At 38.0% G+C, this 24,613-nt stretch overlaps 1 protein-coding gene across 2 annotated transcripts in view; it reads left to right on the top strand.

Moving 5' to 3' along the window:
• Nucleotides 1-24,613, top strand: part of LOC138713039 (uncharacterized) — a 55,075-nt gene that overhangs the window by 12,952 nt on the left and 17,510 nt on the right. For both annotated transcript variants that reach the window (XM_069844749.1, XM_069844750.1), the window contains exons 2-3: nt 12,328-12,467; nt 21,089-21,240. In XM_069844749.1, the coding sequence (XP_069700850.1) occupies nt 12,328-12,467; nt 21,089-21,240 (292 nt within the window). The remainder of the gene's footprint in view (nt 1-12,327; nt 12,468-21,088; nt 21,241-24,613) is intronic.

Genomic DNA, 24,613 nt, shown 5'->3' on the forward strand with positions numbered 1-24,613 from the left:
TTTCCATATATGCACCGACTGTGCCAGGGGTGTACAGTTGTTTTTATGGCAACTATTCTTCTCCGAAGATGATGACGAGTCGGAAAACGATGATGTTTGCTATTCTGTGGATTTAACGTTCTCTACAACTACGTTTCTGTGTAACTGTAAATATGATTTATGCATAAGGAAGGCCTGCGTCATCCCAGCCATGCTTAATTAATCCACAGCATAATTTTCCAATTCTGGACATCTTGAGGTCAGCTGATGTTCCTGTGTCACAAGCCCATCCGACGGACGAATCACTGTCAAGTGACATATGCCTTCTCTGCATATGCACTGCTGAGAGATTTGGGATTTTGGCGCACAATCTAGTGATTAGAAGCTGCGCACCGCCATCTCTTCTAGTCCCGAGGTAGAAATTTTACATGAAAGTTTCTGACTCCTCCGGGAATCAAATCCGGGCCGGCTAGTCTGGAGGGAGACACGTTACCACAGAGCTAACTCGGCGGATATATTACTACATATTATGTCATGGATTTTGCAGTGATTTGCTAGTTGTCAGGTTGAATTTTCTTTCGCCAACTTTGTTTCGAATTTCGGTACTGACAACTGCAAGTTTCTTTCTAACTGTTACGTTACTCTTACAGTATCGTCTGCCGTTCAATAAACTGCCAACGTTCGTGAAATGACAGTTGCTAACGAGTAGAGCGGTATTCGGTTTTCGAATTTAGTGCTAATATCTTATTATTTCATGTGTTCAAACAGAATACATTTTTGGGTTATGTCTCATGAATCGTGAACTGTTAGTCAATTTCATGTTTTCAGGCAAACTACTTTTAATATTAGCACAAGCAATGAACCACAAAGAATAATAATATAATTAGTACCATTGTTTCAGTAAATAGCATTGTCATTTTATCTAGTAACAGTTCGCAATATTGAAAAGACGGTCATATTAATAGGAGGGGCTCGCAACAGGAACTTGGCTGTGAGAACAAACTGCTCATGCGCGGACTTCTCATGCAGTGTCAGCGTGATCCTTATCTGGATTTATTTTCGCGTGCACATTCCAGATCAAATAAAAAAGTTCCCTTCGTACTCTGGTTACAAATCTTGCATTTACGAAGGTTAGGTTTGATTTTTCATTAACCAAATCCGCGCATGCGCAGTTTGGTCTAACAGCCAAGTTATTCCTGTCATGAGCCGCACGTATATTACCTTCTTAAGGAAATAATCTAATGTGAGCCCCACTATATATCGGACCCTCAAGTGGCAGGGTGTGCGATCCGAAGAGACATGGTTTAATACTGCAATAAGTTCTTCGCGTGAAATAGGCTGCTAGTATTCAATGGAAGCGAGCACTGCGAAGTACTTTCCCTGGACCAAAAGGACTGGAGGCCACGGCTGTGACGAGATTACAGATGAGGATATAGTTCAGTGATGGAAGGCGAGATTTCCCTCCGTCAACTATGCTACAACTTTACGATCGTTGGCAATTTTACTTCGACGTCCCTGAAATAGAATGCGTCTCACGCAGCCAATCATAACACTTTTAATGGCTGCTCGTTCTGATTTTCTTCTATAAAATAAACTGCTGTATTTTGGTCACACACGTTCCTAGAGGAACAATCCAGCCATTCTGTGCTCGGATAGTGGCTTCTTTAATTACGGTGTAAGAAAACGAAGTTAACCCACCTTTAAAAGTGATTTCTGAGCTTCAGGCTGTAAACAAATACCGTATTTACTCGCGTTATTCACGCACTTTTGTGTTCTAAAATGATTTATGCCAGGAAAGTTCCAGAATACTGTACTACATTTAACAATACAAAATTGAGATCCTACACCGGATTTGATCATGTTATAAATAAGGTTCTGCGTCACCAAGCAACCCGGAACAGTGTGGGTGTAGATCAGTAAGGCAGTCAGCGTGCCGTGGCTGCAGCTGTAAAAGCTCCTGATCAAGATCTCTACGTCTTAAAAGTTCCGAAATCATATAAAAATAAATTCCACAAATTCAAAAGCAGCAGTAAAAAAAAAATAGTCAGCATTATGTGGTATTTATCAGAAGAGTTGTCTGTCTTATCGCTGTTTGATGATGAAGTACATGTACTATTCAAAATCAAAATGGCAACAAATTTGAATACAGAGAATCTACACTTGGAAAAGATATGTATTCGTCTTTGTGAAGAGTTGGATGGGCAATTATTTAATAAAAAATTATATATTATACATTCATCAATAGCTTTTACACTGCAAGACCTAGAATTTCTAACATTCAAATTTAGCGCTCAAGTCGGCACGAGTAAATGTCATCCTATGGAGATGAAATTTTGTTTTGAGTAAATCTGACCAAGTGGAAAATGTTTACGGAAGGGCGCAAAAATTTTCGATTGTTTTTTCTTTCCGGTAAAATAATGGATATGTCTACATTGTACACAGTCTTAAGAACGAGATTAATTTTTTGCATGGAGCCGACTATAAACTATAAGATAAAGGACATCTTGCCTCGCTGTTATTCATTTCCACGCTGCACGTGCTTCCGGACGATCTTCATAGTCACTGAAACGCTTCTGTCGTTTTCTTAGGATGCTGGGTGGACTGTCGTTGCGTCTTTTTCAGCGTGGTGCTCTTTGACTTCCGGGTGTTTCTAGCGCTGCACTGACCGCAAACTTTTTGTTTCATGCCCAAGACCGCGACGCAGCGTGTTGCGTGCATCAGGATTGTGCAAAACCTAAACGCTAGCCAGCTGCACGAAGAGAAAGAGAAATTCTCGTTCGCGGCAGCTAACGAAACCCAAGGGCTCACTGTTATGCATTCTGGACCTAGAAAGTAATGGAATATATAACTAAAAAATTATTTGTAGTTTCCTATTAAATTTAGCAATATGCTGTCAAAAATACATTCTGTTTTAAAACATGCTACGTCTTCTCCATTTTCTGACCTCACGCACAGTCAGGCCTTGGCCTTCTACGTCACGGACCGTCTGGTATTTTTCGAGAAGTGACGGGACCTGAACGTGGACGGTTAGAGTGAAGTGAATCACACAACCTACTATATGTGTCATGGCACATATTATTTTGAGGAAAAATGTTGAAATTTAATATGAATTTACATATTACAATATCTCAGTAACCCTCAAACGAAACTACTAATATATATTTTTTTCAATTATGCAATAGGCTATATTCCATTATTTTCTAGGTCCAGAATGCAAAGCGACGCGGATTTCACCTTAGAAAACAGAAAGACTGTAGGCAGTCGACATTGAGAAAAATGAAAATACGAAGATTGTAGTTCAAATTGTTTAACATCGGGTTCTTTTCGTTCATAACCGTAAATTATACATAATTTTAATATCAAATACTGTTTATTAAATAAGCTAATAATAAGCCGCTGATTGCAATGTTTCACACTAAATTATAAACTGGCTTGTATCACTAGAAGGGGAGTTGGTCTACATATTCACAACACCAATTGACGTTGAATATTGTATGACCACATTGACAAATTGTTTCCAAAATCGAAAATGCATATTTGCACATGCACTTACACTCTCTGTTACATCAAGTTTATTTAGGGTTACGAGATTAGAAACATGAAAAGCAGAGCATTCTATCTGAAAAAAGCAAGGTTTTCACAAAAGCAGGACATGATAACGTGACACGTGACGTAACGTCGTTTTGAATATTATATACAGTGAGGTAAATTCTTAGTGTCAGTATAAATACATTACTGTTAATAATCATTGAATAAATTATTTAATTGTACACATTATAAATAACTTATAGCTTGTTTAGTTTCCTGATTGTTGGCACTTCTCTGATGACTAAATTTGTTTGTCTCTAATGGATTCTAGACAGGCGGGTTCCCTCTTCGGTACACCAATTGACGCGAGGGAAAAGCAGGACAATTTCTGATTTTGTACAAATGCCTGGCTAGACGTATGACACAGTCCTAAAAGCAGGACATGGCTGGGCGCTAGGTTTGTTTAATATCACTACCACAACAACAACAATAATAATAATAATAATAATAATAATAATTTACAAGTGGCTTTTAAGGAACCCGGATGTTCACTGCCACCCTCACATAAGCCCGCCATCGGTTCCTATCCTGACCACTATTAATCCAGTCCTTGCATCATATCCTATCTCCCTTAAATACATTTTAATATTATCCTCGCATCTACGCCTTGGCCTCACCATAGGACTTCTCCCCTCAGATCATCCAACTAAAATAATAATAATAATAATAATAATAATAATAATAATAATAATAATAATAATAATGATAATGATAATAATAATATAAATAAATAAATACAAATAACTCGATCGAATGTTTCACTTCGAGCTATATGTCGTTTATTTTTACATTATATTTTTTTGTGATGTGAAAAGCTGGAGAATTTCGTGTTCAATTAATCTCTCCCTTTCTGTGAAAGAGCTAATTTCTTAAACTTAAAAGTTTAACAAGTGGTTCTACGCACTGCGACAAATTTAACAAGCGGTTCGGCGAACTGGTGCAACACTGTACGCGTGTCATTTCTGATCCCGTATATTGGAGAGTGAAACTATAGGAAGCGTTGAGTCTCAATTCTTCTTATATTAACCGAGCGTCCGTGTTTTTCATCAAAACTCTAAAGGTGAAGGCACGTTTGCGAAAGATAAATTGAACCTGCTGTTTAAGGCATAGTATGTTTGCGAAACTGTGAAAATTAATTTTAGTGTCTAAAAAACCTTCAAGTAAGTCCACAGAAGTAATCACATTTCTTGTAATTTGCAGTGTATTCTAAGACTGCATCTACATAAATCCTACCTACGATTGTAATATATCGGTGTGTTATTTACTTACGTCATATTTTCGCCGAGGGCAGACTGAATCGCTGCACAATCGTTACTTTATATTTATCCAGTCAACATGCGCTTAAAAATAGACAAAGTAATAAAGACAACTGATGATAATAATAATAATAATAATAATAATAATAATAATAATAATAATAATAAAGGTAAGGTAAAGGTATCACCGTAACATGCCATGTAGGCACTTGGGGGGCATGGAGGTAGAGCCCCATGCTTTCCATGACCTCGGCACTAGAATGAGGTGGTGTGGTCGGCACCACGCTCTGACCGCCTTTTACCCCCGGGAAAGACCCGGTACTCAATTTTATAGGAGGCTGAGTGAACCTTGGGGCCGTTCTGAAAGTTTGGCAACGAGAAAAAATCCTGTCACCACCTGGGATCGAACCCCGGACCTTCCAGTCCGTAACCAATAATAATAATGATTATAATAATAATAATAATAATAATAATAATAATAATAATAATAATAATAATAATATCTAATCTTCCTCAACTTGGTGAGGTTGCCAAAGACAAAGAATGTTAAACAGTAACATTTAAGGTGTGACATTAAAAATATCTTACAAGAAATTTGTTTACAATGAACTGAAATTTACAGTGGATTAAGTTTTATCATTAAAATAATGAAACTTTGCAGTAAAATAAAATAATAAAATAGAATGAGAAAATTCAACTGTAATTTGAATTGAAGTACAAGTGTCGCCGTAAAATCTGCAGAGCACCCTTCAAAGCTATCATAGAAATTTCCTTTATAGTTGTTGGGACTCCAAATTTATGATAATGACACGAATTGTTTAGTTATGGTCCCTCTAGCGCCCACCATTAATCCGATGATTTCTATATCCCTGAGTTTGATGATTTGTAATAAGAGATAGTTGGTTCATAAATTGCCATTTTCTCTATATTAACCTCCCCAGGTTGATTCTGATGCATCTCGCATCTGATGGTCGGATCCAGAATATAGCCTTTTGACTGTACAGGTTTAAATGTTATATTATCAATACGCCGAAGACTTCCGGTATCCGCTGTTGATGATGTACGTTGTTATTGTACAACGAAAGTGTTGACGAGCTTTTGGGGTGAGTGAAGTGATAACAATTAAAATTTTCCGCATAATCTTCGTCCTGTGAGTGACGACAAGTTGGGGTTACGATACAGAGGAAATCTGCAGCCTGCCGTGGCACACCAGGCGGACGAGTCTGATCAGCTGAAAACGGAACGACAAAAAGACGAAATACCATCAGTTTATCGCAACAGGCGCGACTGAAGGCCAAACTGATAGTGAATGGGTCCTTCGGATCTAAAGTGTAAACGCGCCGTGTGCCAACACATTGTGTTTGTATCCAGGCTGCCCGGATTTGATCTCATGGTGTATTTGTTTTAGACAAAGAAGACATTGCGAAGGGCTTTATCGGATTCCTCCAGTTTCCTTGTATCATTCCATCTCCCTCTATTTCATCTATCATCCCCAATAACGAAAGTCTTGGGGTTTCCGGTGCTGATATAGGAGGACTTGGGGCTCGGGCCCCTGGGAATTATCCTGATGTGCCAACTGTAAGGCAAATATCAGATCATCACATGGAGAACTCTCAGCCTCATCTCTCTATCACTCATTCCATCTTGTAGTTCTTATGGCGCTATTAAATAATCGACTAAAATGAGTGATACTGTGAGAAGTGTGCAAGAACAAATAGCCGGTATTAACATATTCCGACTTTCGGCTCCTAAAGAAGTGACGTATTAACCATTCCGTGCACAGCCCTGAGCCCTTTGAAGAAACGTCTTTCGCAAGCGGGTCTACAAAAGCAGTGGAATCGGTCGTGTAGCCTATATCCTCGTGTACAAGCTGGTTTCCTTGTTAAATTTTGCAAACACGCTAAATGACGAATGTATAAGTTCAACAAAATGCTAAATGTTAAAATCAAAATACTAATAATCACCACCCCTACCAATACACCAACACACTGCCTAATCGCAAATCATGCTAATTTTACAGGCGTATCTTAACTTTTTTTGACTAGTGTTATTAAAGAACATTCCAGAAAATGTTGTTAGTTCATTTTGAGACATTATGTATATTTATAATAATAATAATAATAATTATTATTGTTGTTGTTGTTGTTGTTGTTGATGATTATTATTGCATTTGTCTTACCGTATTCTTTTTGTAGAGGCTGATCAACATCGATGCCACGCACCGCATTGTTAACTGAAGCACAATCAATCACGACAGCGGTGCATATTCAAGCCCGTACGGGTTGGATCGCTCAGCGGGCGGGTTAGCTTTCTTCCCCTACTAGAACGCACCGAAAAAGGGGTACCGGTGCAAAGATTGTCCACGCATACGTTAAGGAGAGCAGCTATGTACATGTACAGTCAAGTACCCATACTTGGGACAGTAGCCTTACTTGGGACATTTTGGAACTTCTCATTCTACAAAGTTTCCTATCTTGACAATTGTTTATAGTGAGCTGGAAGCATGTTTAATTACAAGGACGATGTTTTAGTTGAGTTATGAAATGAAATCAAGTTCATTTTAACTGATTTTGTGTTGGAGTTTAGAGTTTTGAAGTTCTTACCAAAAAAAGGTGAATTATTTCGTAAGATTAACTTTAATTACCACTACTCTCTGAGCAGCTTCTAGAATTTGCTGACCCCTGATATGTAATGTCTGTAATGTTTCCTTCAGTTCCTAACCACTGTTTTTTAAATGTCTTATTTCATTTCCTTCTTTTTAATATGTTTTTAAAAACGTGTATAGGTGTTCCTTACTTGGGACAGTGTCCCAAGTTATGTCAGCATTTGTAGTAATGTCATTTTTAGGTTAGGCCTACACTTCAAATGATGTTTTTTCAGACTGAGGTCGATTTTAATAAAAAATGAGTCAGACCAAGAGGAGTTATAATAACTTTGATGATGAAAATCTAAATCGTGCGGCTGAAGCTGTTCGCCAGAGCCAGAATATCAAGAGAGCTAGGGCAGCTGTGTCTCCAGAAATTATAGATTCATATTTTGAAGAACTATCAGAGACTCTGAAAGATGTTCCGCCAGAAGCTATCATTAATTACGATGAGACAAGCATGCAGGATAATCCAGGAAAGAGTAAGGTTAACGTGCACAGAAGTTGCAAATACCCAGAACGAATAATCGACTTCTCAAAATCAAACTTCTCAGTGATGTTTGCCAGTACAACAAGTGGTGTTGCCTTGTCATCATATGTAGTTTACAAGGCTGATCACTTATATAGCACATGGACAGAAGGCGGACCAGCTGGAACGAGATATAACCGATCAAAATCTGGTTGGTTTGAGGGAAACATTTTTGAGGAATGGTTCGAAACGATAGCTTTGCCATATATGAAAAAACTTTGTGATTGCCCCAAAGCTATTATTGGTGACAACCTTGCCAGCCACATTTCTGTTAGAGTTTTACAACAGTGTATTGACAAGAATATTCAATTCATATTATTTCCACCTAACAGCACACATTTGTGCCAACCCTTGGACTTAGTCTTCTTCAGTCTACTTAAAGTAGTATGGCGGAGACAGCTGACGGACTGGAAGATGAAGTACAAGGGGGCTATAAGAAAAGATCAGTTTCCTAGGCTGTTGAAGAAGATCCTGGATGAAATTGGGACTGTGCAGCTGAAAATTTGAAAGCAGGTTTTCAAAAGGGTGGAATCTATCTGCTCAATAAATATAGTGTTGCAGCGCCTACCTCAAGTTTCTCAAGCTGAAGATGACTCTACTTCAGCAGCAAGGTGGACTTCATCATTTGAAGAATTCTTGAAAAACACCCGTGAAAAGAAACTAAAGTGAACCCAAGGAGGAAGAAGATAACAGTCACACCTGGCAAAAGTCTGACAGAGCGAAATGTGATTGAAGAACTAAGAAAGAATGAAACTGAAACTGCCCAAAAACGAAGAGAAAAAGAAAATCACAAGAAGGTGACACATCAAGCTAGAAGGAATAAGAGGAAGGCTTCTGACAATGGAAATTGCAGTGGTGACCCTGCTGACGATCCAGAACCAGTGCCTGAAAAACGAAGAGGAAAGAAAAACAATGAAGATGAGAGTACAGACGAAAGCGACGTGATATCACTCCATCATTATCAGATGAGGAGGAACATTTTGCAGTATTGTCTGATAATGGCGAACAAGAAATAAATATTGCAACAATTACTAACCAGCAGCAAGTGCATGCAGACATTGACAACATGGAATAATAGCAGTGACCAACCACCAACTCATGTTGAAATAAATGACTTTGTTATCGTTGAATTTCTTTATGATCAAACCAAGGAAAAGCAATTCAAAAAAAACTTTACTGGAAGAGTAACAAGTAAGAGCAATGACAGTTTCTTCTACAAAATTAGTTTCATGCGAAACTACATGGGGTCGCGAGATGTTTTCATTTTTCCTAACGTACAGGATGTTGATGATTGTATTCCATTAGAAAGAATTAAAAGGGTTCTGAAACCAGTGTCTGAATTCAGGGGTAGATACATTTTCGTTTTGTAAACTAAATAATTAAGGTGATTCTTAATGGGTTTAGCTCTTTAAAATTTGTTTGTAAGCTTAAACTGTTATAAAGTATCCTAAACAAACAATTTCTGTACATGAATAAAGGTTATTTTGTTGTGTAATATTGCTCATGTTCACAACATTGTATTGTCTAAAGTCCCATGTTAGGTAATACCCACCCAAACATGGTACAGAAGCTAAAACAAATAGTGTCCCAAGTAAGGGAACATGTACCCTAACTTGCGACAAGGAAGATTTTTTTAAATAAAAAAAAAATATTGAGAGAGAGAGAATTTTTATTTCATGTCACAAATAGTGCTGATAGAATTCAGTATTTCTACATATTTATTATTATCCAATTCTAATTTTTCAAAACTGGTATTTAGCTATGAATTTGTAAACTGTCCCAAGTATGGGTACTTGACTGTACTGTCTTTAATATGTGGAAAACGTTGCATTAAGAAATGAAGTATTCTTAGACTAAATGGAAGTGATTCAACACAAATTGCAGCTTTTCTGTCACCCCATTCTGCAAATCCCGGAAATTTGCCTCCAGAGTTGCAGCTAGAATTAATTGGATCTTTCACATACCTCACTGCTGAAATGTACAAAGTCATGATGACAAGGACTTCTTTAGTTTTTACAATTCCTAACTGTGACCTGTGTCCGAGGATTCGTAAATTAGCAGCGAAAATTATTATATTACGATTTTCAGCAGATTTTCATGAACCTAACAAAGCCAAGATTAAAGTCAAAGCTATTCCACCATGATAAGCGCCCTATGCTTAGCTTTTCTTCTTTAAATATTATTTTTCGAGCTATAATAAGACTGGTGTGAGGCGGAAATCGAAGAGATTCTGGCGAAATTTTATCTTGCAGGTTTATTCCGCATAACAGTATTGCTATTGTGATGAAAATGATGTAATACTCCAGAAGTTCCGAAACTTGATACATGGACGCAGTAATTTTTAAGCTACCGATATTCAATCAGTCCGTATTATAATGCATTTACAAGGAAAATTTTGTTAGTTATTCAAAATCTTCTTTTGCATCATCTGCGAAATAATTTTATTGCATTACATTTATTAAAAATGTACAAACAAAAGTGTAAAGAGTTGTTGCATCTCGACTTCATAACGTTCATTTTGTTTATCCTTGTCTTTTGGTTGCTCCTATTTGTACAGCAAATATCGTATATACTGCTGCTATTTCTTATAGGCTGCATCCCTGAATTACGACATCAAGATACACAGGAAGTCAAGATGAGCTGGCTCTATAATCGAAATCAGTAATGAATGTGAGATTTTGCACAGCGTTGTAAATGTATAAATATTAACATTTCGGTCTCCATATTGGTTCGATCCACTGCCAAGAGCTAGCCTTCAGCCTTGTTTTCTTTGATGAAAAACCCGACTGACGTGATAATAGGCAATTAATTGAGATTATTCTTCACTTCTACTGCCGACTTGTAAAATGCAGCGAGGTATACTCGGCTGTGAATTACTTGGGCTGATTTTCCCCAACTATAAGGCAATATCAGGTAATATCATGGCTAATTCTTAGCCTCATCTCGCTACTACCAGTTGGGTTCTACGTCCTCCTCACTGCCATACATGGCGACTGCGATATTTTCTTTCTTCAGTCGTCGGTCACATTTCTTGAACCACAACTGGAACACTGGCTTGCAGTCAGCATGGCATACGAGGGAAATTTTCACCGCAAACTAAAACATACGTTGCAAAATGTCCAGGTAAATAAATCACACAGATCTACTTGAGAAACTATCCTGCTTCGGCACATACCCAGTCCGTGGCGAGGGGGACTGAAATGAATGGCAAATAAAAATGCTATTATTGTACGGACAGACGTGCACAAGATGCCGTGAAATGATAGTTGTAGTCCACAGTTTAAGGTTAAGTACAATCAATAACGAGAGAAAATGTCGGTCATGGAATATATGAAGAGAGATTTATCCCTGTTAGGAAGGAATGTAGCAGAGCTTACAAAGCAGTTCTGCTCCTCACAAAGATCATGGAGTATTGTTAATACTCGCTTCAAAGTTTGTAAATTTCTTACACGCCATGGATCGAAACAGATTGTAGATCAGGAGTATATGCAGTTCGATTTCTTCCACTTCCTATTTTTTCTCTTGGTTGTTGGATCGGTATGGGAGTCCTGTTGCAAGAGAATTATTATATGTTTATTAACTAATGCCGGATATCTCTCTGAAAACTTAACGAATTCTTTCCAGCTGTTGACAATAAAGATCCGCATTGACTACTGCACGTCAGTTTGGAACAAACTCCCAGACACATAACATTACTTTGGGCCGAACCGACTTTGTTTAATGACGACTTTGGAGGCCGCGGGGATCGAGCCGCTATTTTGGGTTGCGGTAATTGTCATCACAGGTGACAATTTTTCTGATAAATTCATCATCTATGGGATTAGCGATAAGCTGACGATGGATATGCATTCTGCGTTGAGCCTATTCAGGTGTCAATTCATGAGGTACAGATCTACAACGTTTGTATTATTTTCTAAGTGTCTTACTGTGGCGATGTATTGTATCTTTTGAAGCACCAAATTCTTGTGGTAACCTACGAGTACTATTTCGTGGATTTTCTTCCAAAACTCTGTGTGTATTCTCAATATTCGATACCTTAGGTCTTCCAGAACGTTGTGAATCTTTAATGTCCCCTTCACCATATTGAAACGCTAGAACCATCGTTGTGCTACACGCTCACTAACGACACCTTGACACTCCACTTGCATATTTTCAGTTTTATTATATTGTTTGTAGTAGTGTTTTAGAAGGACCCTATCACCTCCAGTTCATATCCTTTGTATTGACAGTTGACAACTGTCCCGTGTTCACAATACGCAAAGGAAATCATAATCTTACCAAACCACAAAAGACATTACTTACGAGGCGGCCTGGTAATGGTGTCGTTGCAGGTGGCGCTGGTGTGCGGAGTGATGACGTTGGCGTCTGTGGACACGAACTGCGGCTCCAATCAGCCTCTCAAGTACCTGTGGGGCGACGCTCTGAGCGACCCGCCGGATTGCATCGGACCCGGCGGAAAGCCCTACCCCACGTGAGTACGGAATGATGGAATTGTAATAATACAAAGTGAGGGCTTACTTCAAATCTTGTTCACAATTTTTCATTTATTCTTTTTTGCGCATTAATGGAAAGATGAATTGGCCGTTGGACTTCCCCAGAATCGAAGTTCAGCCATGCTTCACTTTGTCAGAATTAATGACATACTTACAGCTGACCATTGTTGTATAGCAGACCTCAAGGAACCTCTGCATAGCAGCTACACTCTATGCATTTCGTTCTGTTCTGTTCTCCACTTCTCGCAGTATCTATCATCTGAGCAAAGTATAACACTACTCGTTCACGATTCGAGATATAGCTCGAGAACTTACGAGAATCAAATAAGTCGTATTTTTTATTGGAAAACTCACATCACTAGATCTTATCTTATTTGATGATATCTGGTAACAGTTGGCAACAATGAAAAGACCTCATAGAAATTTGTTAGAGAATAATTTTATTTTATGTGAAACTGCTTAAAAGATCGAAGGTTGGCCTCTTCATGAACATGGAAGGCCATATGTCAGACTAACCATTTTGTATTATTGATATCCTATGCTTTTCTGTTAGTCCACGTATTGCTTAATCTCGTTGTGCAATCCTTCTTCTTTATTCAGGAATGTCTCGATCAACGAAGTCATTACTCTTTGTGAGTTAAGCCCAGTTTCCTTGCTGGCCAGCAAGCTTGCTTCTCTGATGAGTACGCCGATGGCTCCTATGTTTGCTACAATGTTTGTCATGATCAAAAAGAAACTAAACCTGAGTGGAAAAACAACTAAAGTCCTACATTAACAATATTAAATGTCGTAATAAGGTAATTTAACCACAAGTATAAAACAGCTGAAGTCCGATATTTAATTGCTGTTTCTTAGAAACTAAAGAACATAGAAAAAAACAGATTTAGTTGGAAAACAACGAACATGGCGACATGGTTTCAGCGGCGATACTATATTATCATCTTTGGTTCCAGCCTGCAAACCATCACGAGAAATAGCAAGCAACCTATACTTATTTTTTTTTAAAGATGGGACATGACAAGAGCGTTGTGATCGGAAAAACAAGTGAATGTCATATAGCGTGGTAGGCCTGTTGCTATGGTAACAACGGTTGAGTTGCCAAACTCTCTTTCCACGTGGCGAATGCTTAATAGCTCTCTTGGCGACATTTATTGTGCACACAGTGTCAGCATTGGTACGTTTAGTCTTTGTTTCTCTGTCGATTTTTGTATTGTTTTCTTACCTTCGCGTCAATTGTCAATGAATGTTTTAACGTCAGCCATCTTAACGTAAATTGCTAGCTTACATCAGCTGGCAGCATGGTAGTCCATATTGGCAACATAGCACTGTAGTTCCAAGCTCGGACGCTTAACTGTCATGTCCAACGAGTTAGAAAGAGAAGACTATAGAGTGGCCATGTTGTCCTGTACAGCGCTCTTTGCGGTGCCATCGCGAAACACGGCAGTCCTGAACTAAGCGCCCACCTTTGTAAAAATTCGTCTGCTTACAATGTTGTATAACGGAGGTAAGAACTACAAATAAACGAAGAAAAAACATGCCTGTTGTGTGTGCTGCATATAACTGCAATGTCAAAAGGAAAAAGACAACTGATATATCATATTTCATGTAAATTTTATGAAGTTAAGTCCATAGTTTTGTTAATTAGCAGCATTTTTTTTTTTCATGCATAAATGTGTAACAACGCCCGGCATAAACAAAATAAATGGTTCACTGGTAATGTACTTAAACTAAATACGGATAAAACCAATACAATTCCGTTTCAGACCCAGTGAAAAACAAATAGCAATACAATATTAAAACTGTATTTCGACACCGGCATCCTTTATTTCTGCTCCTTCTGTCCTTACTGCTAATACAAGAAGACGATGAGCTAGCTATAGCTTATAAGAAGTAGGCCTATTTCGAAGACAAACGATTAATCAAATAAATGGTTCACTAGTAATAAAGTTAAACTAAATACGGATAAAACCGCTACAATTTCGTTTCAAACCTAGTAATAGCAATCAAATATTAAAATTGTATTTTGACACTCGCATCCAAAATAACGCAAAACTCTGGGGTAGGTCGTATTGTTGTTAGTATTTTGACTGGAAGGACATGAAAGAACATAATTGAGCACCCACGTGCAATAATGGGGTAAGTATGAATATATTTCGTAACTACTTACCCCATTATTGTACGTGGGTGCTCAATTATACACTAATAATTATCTGTGGTGCCACAGCCCTTGAAAGGCTCAGACAGACCAGCCGGCTGTTGGCCTCACGTTCACATTTCGATAATAATTATACTTTACTGTAACAAAAAAACTGAAAGCGTGTTTTGTCATGTTTCACCCACGTTACAAGCTTGGAGGTAAAGATTGTTTACTACAGATACGGCCTACGTTCATTCTATATCTTATGGTATAGTAAATAGTTTTGCAACGTGTAGAGACTGGGAAAACAATTTAATAAAATAATCCGAATCATACTCGTTCATTTTATAGGCAATCTTGCAGGTCTCATTTAAAAGAACCTAGGAATATTAACATATTCTTCAGTATATTTGCTAGGACTTCTTGTCATACTACATGACAATTTTGCTTAGGTTATTCTTTTAAGCATTCCTTCTAGGAATAGCTCAAGTGTTTTAAATTTAGCGTACATAAGTTTAGATTAAGTTCCTAGCACATATTTGACGAAATACTAGGTTTTTCCACTTCAGTTTAACTGATTTATGCAAACGAAATTAAGACAGCTGACGATTCTATTGTCAGTTATCACCACGCCCACTTTGTTTTGGGCGCATAAGTTCATTACCAACGGTCGTTCAATTTTCTTCAAACATGGCGGCGCAATGACCACTCTATATCTTTCTCTTTCTAACTCGTTGGTCATGTCCCATCTTAAAAAAACAAGTATAGTCTCGAAATTCAGCAAGCTAGCCAGCAGAGCGCATTACTTCCAGCAAGCAGCGCAGCTTGGAATCCAGCACAGAAACAAGCACCGTGGGAACCGGCTTTAAACAATGAACAGTGCACCGGCAATACGAACCCAGGACGCCTAATATAACTCGTTACGCAGGGCTAGAGAATGCAATTTTCATGGCGTGTTGTTCACCAACAGCTCAGTTCTTAAATTGGATGACGGTTTTCTCTCTTTGGTTTGAGTTCACAGCAGCAAATTGGAAAACTTTCTGCTGGAGCTTTTAAATGCATATTCGCTATATAAGTTACGAATTTGGTGTTTAATGTAACTTTCTAACCCAGAAGTGCTGATCTCTTAGTAAATGATTTCTCAACGGCGTCCATGCGGGCCTGTAACATGCGGGAGGGCGGCTCGTGACAAGTCCTTTGTGGCAGAATTTAAAAAATGCCGTATTTTGTGAACACAGTCAATAGGATTCAGAACGGAAATGAAACTAGAAGCATAATAGTACATTATGCAACGAGCCTATAATGATAGTAATTAAGAAGCGAGTATGGATGTTTATGAAACGAGCGCAAGCGAGTTTCATAATTTTCATACGAGCTTCTTAATTACCATTATAGACGAGTTTCATACGACTTTTTATGCTCTACCATACTTCTAACTTGAAATTGTTCATTTTATTTGTATCTAACTGACCTTGAGCAATACCTCGTAAATTGTGAGAAGTGCGCAGACGCGAAAGTATTGATTTTTTTCCGAGGAACAGATATCCACATTGACCTTGATAGCCTATAAGAACCTACAGAGTAAATTAAATATTAACTTTGATATAACATTGAAATTAAATTAGACATTGAAAAACGAGATGACAAATTGAATTTATTTGAATATTATTTACAATTAACGCTAATTATTATAGTAACAGAACATAACCTTCTGCGACAGTATTGGATTTCCAGCCTCCGTGACTTTTCGCTAATTCTCTTTCGATTGCATATCCGAGAATAATCGATACTTGCGGTTTTATAACGGTACAAAGCTGACTTGTCATTGGCTGAACACCTGTACTTTCATGAGTAGGTGTACTTTAATGACACGCATTAAAGGTCTGCTACCAGGTGTATAATTACTACATTTCGGCATGGTCGAGCATAAACAATTTTATTATTTATCTCGTTCTCAGAAGAAAAAAAAGAGCATTCTGGGATCCGTGAAATGCATGAAGGGACAGGACTGCAATAATTTCCGGTCTAAGAAAATAAATTACCAGCAAACTGTAAGACATGACATTTATACCTTCAGCTGTATTGTTACGACATGAAATGCCATCTGCACCTTAAACTACAAATTGCATCACGAAACAGGAGAGCCTGCAGGCTTTTATCTCAAATACGTGGACACCCTGTGTCATAATTTTTAAGGGTAACATTCTCTGCCCCGATAGTTTTTAATGCAACCAACGCACATACATGGGAAATAGTTCTGTTTAATAATCAAATATGGGGCGGCTCTCGTTCTGGAGGTACCTAATGTCAGACGCCTCACTCTATTACGTCATTTCCTTCTCTCTTTCCAGTGGCCTATTACTGTCATTTGTTGGTGGTCTTCCAAGCATTCTTTTTTCTGTGGAGGTGTAACGGGTAATTTTTTAGGCATTGTGGTCCTGTCTAACCTGCCCTCTAGTGCTGAATGTATTCAATTATTGGTCGGGTAATTTTGAATTGTCTTGCGAAATCTGAATTCCCTTCAAGTCTAGCAATGTGTAGTTGCGGTTTTTCTGAGAAGTTTCATCTCGACTGAAGTGAGTTGTTGCCTACTGGTCATGCATGTACAGATCTGTCCATAATTTTGTAACTTCTCTTGCTGGTGTGTCTTTGGAGTTTCGTAGAATTGAAAGTCAGGTTCATCATCCGTAATGCTCTGTTATACTGCAATTTTGAATTTTAAATATTTAAATGATCCGACTTGTTCCAGTATTATGTTTCCGATGGATATTTTGCTAGAATTGGGTGAAATGCCACGATCTTAGTTTTATCGCTTGATGTAGGTAAATGTAGTGTAACTCTTCTTCAGTAATGGAATATGGAGCTGCATGTTGGGATCCTTACAGATTAGAACATATTAAGACACTGGAAAAGATTCAAAAACGGGCTCTCAAGTGTTGGCGGAAAAATTCACCATTAAAATGGGACACACTCACGGACAGGAGAACGCGAATTCGATTATGCGCACTGTTCAAAACATACAGAGGTGAGCCTGCCTGGAGAGAAATAAAAAATAGGTTGCAACCGCCAAATTACTCTTCAAGGAACGACCACTCATATAAATTGAGGGAAAGAAGACAGAGGACGGACACTGGAAAGTTTTCTTTTCTCAATAGTACTATCAGGGACTGGAATGCTTTACCTGCAGACTTACTAAAGGCTTTACCAACAACCAAAAATGTATTTAAAAATAGGCTTAAGGACTTTACTAATAGACGGTAATTATACACAGTATGTAAAGGATGTAAATGATATGTTGTTATTGAAGTGTTGTATCAGTGAAGAATTATGTTGTGTCAGTGAAGTGTGTTGTTCAGTGAAGTGTGTTGTGTCAGTGAAGTGTGTTGTGTCAGTGAAACGTGTTCCTGTCAGTGAAGCTTTATAGTTTATAGTGACAGTGCAAAGTATTTGAACAGTGAAATGTTTTTGAAGTGTTAGTGAAATCAGGATAGAATCAGTGAAATGTGTCGTAGTTCCAGTGCAGTGAGTGAGTTGACAGCGAAATGAGTGTAGTGTTGAAAGGTACTTGTGCAGATATGAACATATCATACTCGTGGGTTTTAGTTCGAACTTAGATTTAAGATACAAATTAGATTTATTTTAAATGTTATTTTAAGTGATCGTGCTTCATTTAATTTAGGATATTCCCTATTATTATTATTATTATTATTATTATTATTATTATTATTATTATTATTATTATTATTGTTAGTATTAATTATTTGTATTAATTATTGGTATTATTATTAACTGTATTTTTAATTAATAAGTTTATTATTGTCATTATTGAGTGTAATTAGTTACCACTGCCACTGGGTATATACCCATTGCAGTGTGAATAAATAAATACATACATACATACAGTTTTATGGTCATCGGCTATGTGCAGCGATGAAACACATTCCATTATATCTGACCACTTTCCAGTAAACAAAGGTTTTCGACAGTTACTATTTCATAGAAAACCATCTCAAAAATAATATTTAAGTAAGTTATACAATGACTGATATACAACTGAATTGGATGACCAAAAAGCATCTTCCTTCTAGCAAACTTATTTATTTAATATCAGAAAATCTGTCCGTTATTCTGGGAAGATGTTTAAAGGAAATGTCGGTTACGTAATTGATTGTGTAGCTGTAAGTCCACTTGACATTATTTTCAGGTGGAAAGGTTGGAACATTCCTATCAGAAGACACTTTTGTCACTATTAAGTGTTTGTCCATCTCTTGGCCGCGAGTACCGGTACCGTGCACAGTTATGTCAACATAACTGCTTTTCCCGGTGTTGCCGTCGTTCGGAATGCTGAAATTAGCTTAATATTAAAACAAAATGCACGAAGGGGGAATGGGTGACCCGCTTAACACGAGCACCGTCTTCGTTTAGTGGAAATGTATTAACCCGATCGGCTGTGCTGTACCGACGTACACAAAAGAAGTAATAAAACAGCCCTTACAAGGTAAAACTAGTGTTAGAGCTATTCTGTGTGGAAACGAAATACGAGACTAGGTACGAATGCAAAAGAAATCAATTAAATATTTGACAGGATACAGAAAAATAAATAACGACGCAGATATAAAAGATCAGTACAAAATAACGTACAGATAATTTAATATCCCACTTACAGCGAAGTATATAACACTTGAGCACGAACGAGGCGCAAAGACACGTGGGATTGGAGCCTGTGAACAAAAGCGCATCAGACAGACGCACTGATAATTGCTGTCAATACAGAAGCCTGACGCACTCGCGTTATTGAGGCCACTCCACGCCGCGCCGTTAGCCGAGCTGCTGGTGTGTCGGTCGTCCACTGCGAGCACAAAACGCAATTCAACCGGATATTCACTGTTGCATCTCCATACAATGTATATAAGTCGACAGTTATACCAAGAGTGAGTCGTTGAGATGGCAAGCTTGCTAAACTTCGAAGTGACGGCAAGTACGTATAAGCACCGATAGAGTGCGAAGGTTACTATAGCAACCGATATGTTTGCTCTCAATGCATACAAGATGACTACTCCCGGGAGTCCCAAAAGCTGTAGCGGGTTTTCAGGGTATCTGCAAAGAAGAGATGTTGATTGTCACTGCTGACGTTTACCTTAACAGCAATTCTATCGGCGACGAATTCAAGCATAAAACCCGCGACTGTTTCGGATATTTTTGGAGTGGCAGTGCTCGTCACCGTCGGAACGTTTTAAATTACTGATTAGAGACAGAGAACAAGAGTGTTCTATGCGCATTGACGGAGTAAGCAATAGTGGGAATAAATTGTCTTCCCTTTCAAAACTGGCAAGTCTCTTTGGCTAGATATTCTGCAAGTTGCTGACCTGTCATCTTAAAATTGAATTTAATTCATTTTGTGCCCTAATTAAGTTATTGCACTCGCCAGTCCGGAGATTGGACACAGAGAAAATACGCTCTTAACATGAGCATTGCCCATACAGACATCTTTGACACCAATTTAAGAAGTTGCGGAAAATTGAAGCATTTTCACCCATATTTGATCTAATGACATACCGGTATCATTAAAATAATTATCATGAAATTTACTCAGAACTTCATTCAAAGAACAATTTCGTCTTGAAGACTGTTTACATCAACAGTTACTGGACAAGAGTTCTTAGCTTTGAATGAAATTGAACGTATGTATTTTGCATCAATTTACTGGACAAGAGTTCTTAGCTTTGAATGAAATTGAACGTATGTATCTTGCATCAATTTACTGGACAAGAGTTCCTAGCTTTGAATGAAATTGAACGTATGTATCTTCCATCAATTTACTGGACAAGAGTTCTTAGCTCTGAATGAAATTGAACGTATGTATTTTGCATCAATTTACTGGACAAGAGTTCTTAGCTTTGAATGAAATTGAACGTATGTATTCTGCATCAATTTACTGGACAAGAGTTCTTAGCTTTGAATGAAATTGAACGTATGTATTTTGCATCAATTTACTGGACAAGAGTTCTTAGCTCTGAATGAAATTGAACGCATGTATCTTGCATCAATTTACTGGACAAGAGTTCTTAGCTCTGAATGAAATTGAACGTATGTATCTTGCATCAATTTACTCGGAGAAATTGTAGTTAAACCCGGAACGCGGAGATGAGGTATTAAAACCCTGAGAGGTGGCAACCCTGTACACAAGAGCAGTAAGCATTATTGGACGTTAAAATTCATTTTGGACCACTTGTGTTGGCACGAATCAGATGTGACGGGGACCGTTACCGCGCCGTGCGTTACTCGAGCTGACCCAAGCTAACGGTACAGCATTCACTTCCCGCCATCTGATGCGACTGGTCCATCATGAACTACATATGCTTTCCTTCCAGTCTGTGGCTGAATTAAGGTCCTTGTGGTCAGACTAGTTTTAGCGCAAACAGAGTTCTTCTCGCCTTGATGTTGGTTTGTTAACGATTGCAGAGCGTCCGTGGCCAGGACGTTCCGCGGGGGGACGACGTGGGGCTCCTCGCGCACCGGAAGGTCCTTCAGCCCCCTGGACCCGCTCCTGACGCAGAGGACCTTGCTGCACAACTACCAGCTGGCGAACGACGCCGCTCACTCCAGCAGGACAGGTCAGTTGCGAGCTTGGATTCTAAATTTAAAAACTAGAAGCCTGTCAAGTTAAAATGATGATGTCTTAGCGCCCGTACCCAGATGTGATACGCCCTTCTGGCATGATGCCCCCCCCCCCCGATATGGGTCATTCCACGTCAAACCGAACACCTAAGAAACATGACAACTTCTTATTTGCTCCATTTATTTCATGCATTTCCTACATTAAATTAAATAGCCCTTTTCTATTTTTTCCGGCTGGACACAATTACTTATGAAAATCGTATTTCTAAAGATTCTATAAATCTTACACATTCCGTGTTTGAATTGGACTGCTATATACAATTTTGTAAGATTCAATCAAAACATAAAATGGGTCCCCTTGAGGGGTTATATTTTTAAAATATGTTTTTATGTAGCAGGAATTTACTTCTAAAAGACGGAAGGAAAATAATTATATTCTTTGAAATGTTTTACTTAGAACTGCGCTGGTATCAGAATAAGAAATAACTGTACAAATAATAATTTACTGATGGCGTGTTAGGGGCGGAAGACTGGATTGAGTGAAACCTGAGTTATTCGACGTCAACTCGCACAAATTTAAAGAAAATTTGGTCTTCACGTCCCCCATTTCTCTGAAATCAAATTTACATAGTCTGTGAGTGGAAAAATCAAATTCGTGTCTCCCTTTTGATTATTTTGGTAACTAGATAGCACTGAAGTTTCTGAAATATTCCGCGCATCGTTGTAGTTAATGCTGAATATTTCTGGTACTAATTGTCGGAGATTTACGATCTTGACTCATTTTGAATGTTAAAATACGTACTTCGTTCACACGTAAATAAAAAGCAATTCATTTTCTAGTTTTAAGACGACTTTAGGCTATGCAGCCGCAATTCGGTGTTGTCAAACAACAGGGCAGATTAAGCCAAATGTGTTAGCGTCAATTCCAAGTGTAACATGTAGGCTTATGTTTTTTCATTAGGCCTACAACAGCCGTGGCGAAAATGTGATCGTGCGCCGAACCATTGTGTAACCTGCAACGTGCATAGCACCTATGGAGGGAGGCGGACACCCGAAGGGGAAGCTAAGCAACTGTCTGACTTATTAACAGATTTTAATTTTCCTTACGTCAAGCACTTCAATATAATTTTATACAGTACAAGGCTACAAACTAATGTTTAGTACGTGTAACGAAGGAAGAAATGAATAAGAAAATATAGGGCACATTATCACAACCTGAAATTAACTGTCTTCAGAATGTCTCTGCGACAGAGTTTCAAAATCAGGAATTATGTCACTTACTGCCAGTCGTAGTTGATCACGAGGATATTTGTCTGTCAGTCGTGATCTAAATTTCGTTTTTACTATTTTCATCGTTGAAAATAATTTTTCACAAAAATAAGTTGTAGCGAACATGGCTTCAACGGAGGAAGCAAAAGAACGAAGCTTCGGATATTTATTTTTTGACAAAGATTTGAAAAGTTCAACATTTGTCAAGTCCTTACATCTAGCTTTCATTTCACATCACATTGTAAATCAGTACGTTTAAATTGAAAATCTAACTGCATTAATCGTACATCTGCTGACTGCTGAAAAAGGATCGACGTACAGAAATAATAATAATAATAATAATAATAATAATAATAATAATAATAATAATACTTAACCTTTTAATGTTTCCTGAGTGACATGTATAATGCCGTTTTATGTTACACAACCGTTTTCTCATAATACTTGTGAATAAATCATACGTTTAATATTCTCATCATATTGGCAGCAAAAAATGCGTCCTCCCATCCTGTTTTTGTAGAGGTACATGGTTTTGAGAGAGACATTGCGACAATACGCCACTCGCAGGTCAGAGACAAATACAAATGGAACGGAATTTGACTCCAGTGAGTGTGAGAAGGTGGAGGTTGGGGGAATAGGAAGCAAGAGAAATGCATAGCTATCATTTTGAGCCACATTTTCGCCACGGATAGCCTACAACATGCTGTGCATAGGCCTACAGTAATTTTTCATATTATGTAAAAGCGAAATTGAGATCCTTCTTCTGCAGCAAGATGGTGATTTTTGAGAACGACTTGCTTCGGTGTGCGTTACACGCGTCTTTAATAGGTTACAGAAGTCTTCTTTTGTCGGATATGTCCTCTTTCCCAGGCTTGAAAAAATATTTTGAGAGTTTCGACAATGTAGCGAAATAATGAGGTTTTTAGGTTTGGGAAATTATTTTTTTATTTTGTAATAAAATTTGACTTATTTAACTTTCTCTTTGATGTATTTGAAGTGCTATGCGCCAGCTTGTCCATCATTTTATTTTTACTTTAATTTTTATTGTACCTGAGTTTTTGAATGTACTTCACTCCCACCCCTTCTACTAATGAAGTTCAACCGTCCTCCACACATCCAAGGCTGCATATACAGTCATAGTAGCCTTACGGTCATAGTAAACAGTACGTTCCAAAAATATGCTCGCGTTTTCCATGACGAAAGAGCTTTCATTATTGCACCATTTTCCATTTACCTACGTCGCATCCCGGTTTCACCCACCTGCTTTTATTCGCCTCTCTGTAAATGCTAGTGGCTGGACTGTCTTAGCTCTTTTCTGGGAACATTAATTTCTGTTAGGAATTGGACGTCTACGTAATATTATACCCATACGATTGTTTAAAATAACTTAAATAAAAGGGCCTCGTTAAGTAATTAACTGTCACGTGATTTCCTCTATTTCTACGACGCTGCGACGTAACCACTTGGACGGACAGTAGATAGCATGTCTGAGTAATTCTATCGTTTTGGATCGGACAGAAGTGAAGATTGAATTTACAGTACGTAAGGTCTCTTTTATAGAGTAGGTACAGTATTATTTCAACATGAGTTACTGATACGAAGTACGAACCTGGTAATTGGAATTATGTACAGTAGTCTATAGTGCGATAATATGCACATTAGAACTGAAGCCTGTATCGAAATGAACGGCCACCATTTTCAAAAATGTGTTTAAATATCCATACTATGATTATTTTTCAATTTAACTTCATTCTCTATATTGTACGCTAATGTGCTGTAGACAGTATAATATACACTGCATAATGAATACGTCCGCATGGAAAGCTCAGTTCGTGAGTAAAAACACTCATTGTTAATACTGTACTGTATTTTGATTAAACAAAAACCTAATGAAAATTATCAAACTCAAAATCGCGATATTTCTTAGTTTACGTAAATGGATGAACTACTTTTCTTCCCTCCTATAGTAAAGTGATTTGTTTGTATATTACGCCAGTATCATCGAACTCCAATCGCGGAAGGAGGTAGCAAACGGTGTTTCCGGTTCGTAATCGTTGATGCAAAGGTATAGCCAGGTTAATATTAGAAATGTTAGTAAAA

Source organism: Periplaneta americana, chromosome 14 (assembly GCF_040183065.1).
Source record: "Periplaneta americana isolate PAMFEO1 chromosome 14, P.americana_PAMFEO1_priV1, whole genome shotgun sequence".
Classification (NCBI taxonomy): domain Eukaryota; kingdom Metazoa; phylum Arthropoda; class Insecta; order Blattodea; family Blattidae; genus Periplaneta; species Periplaneta americana.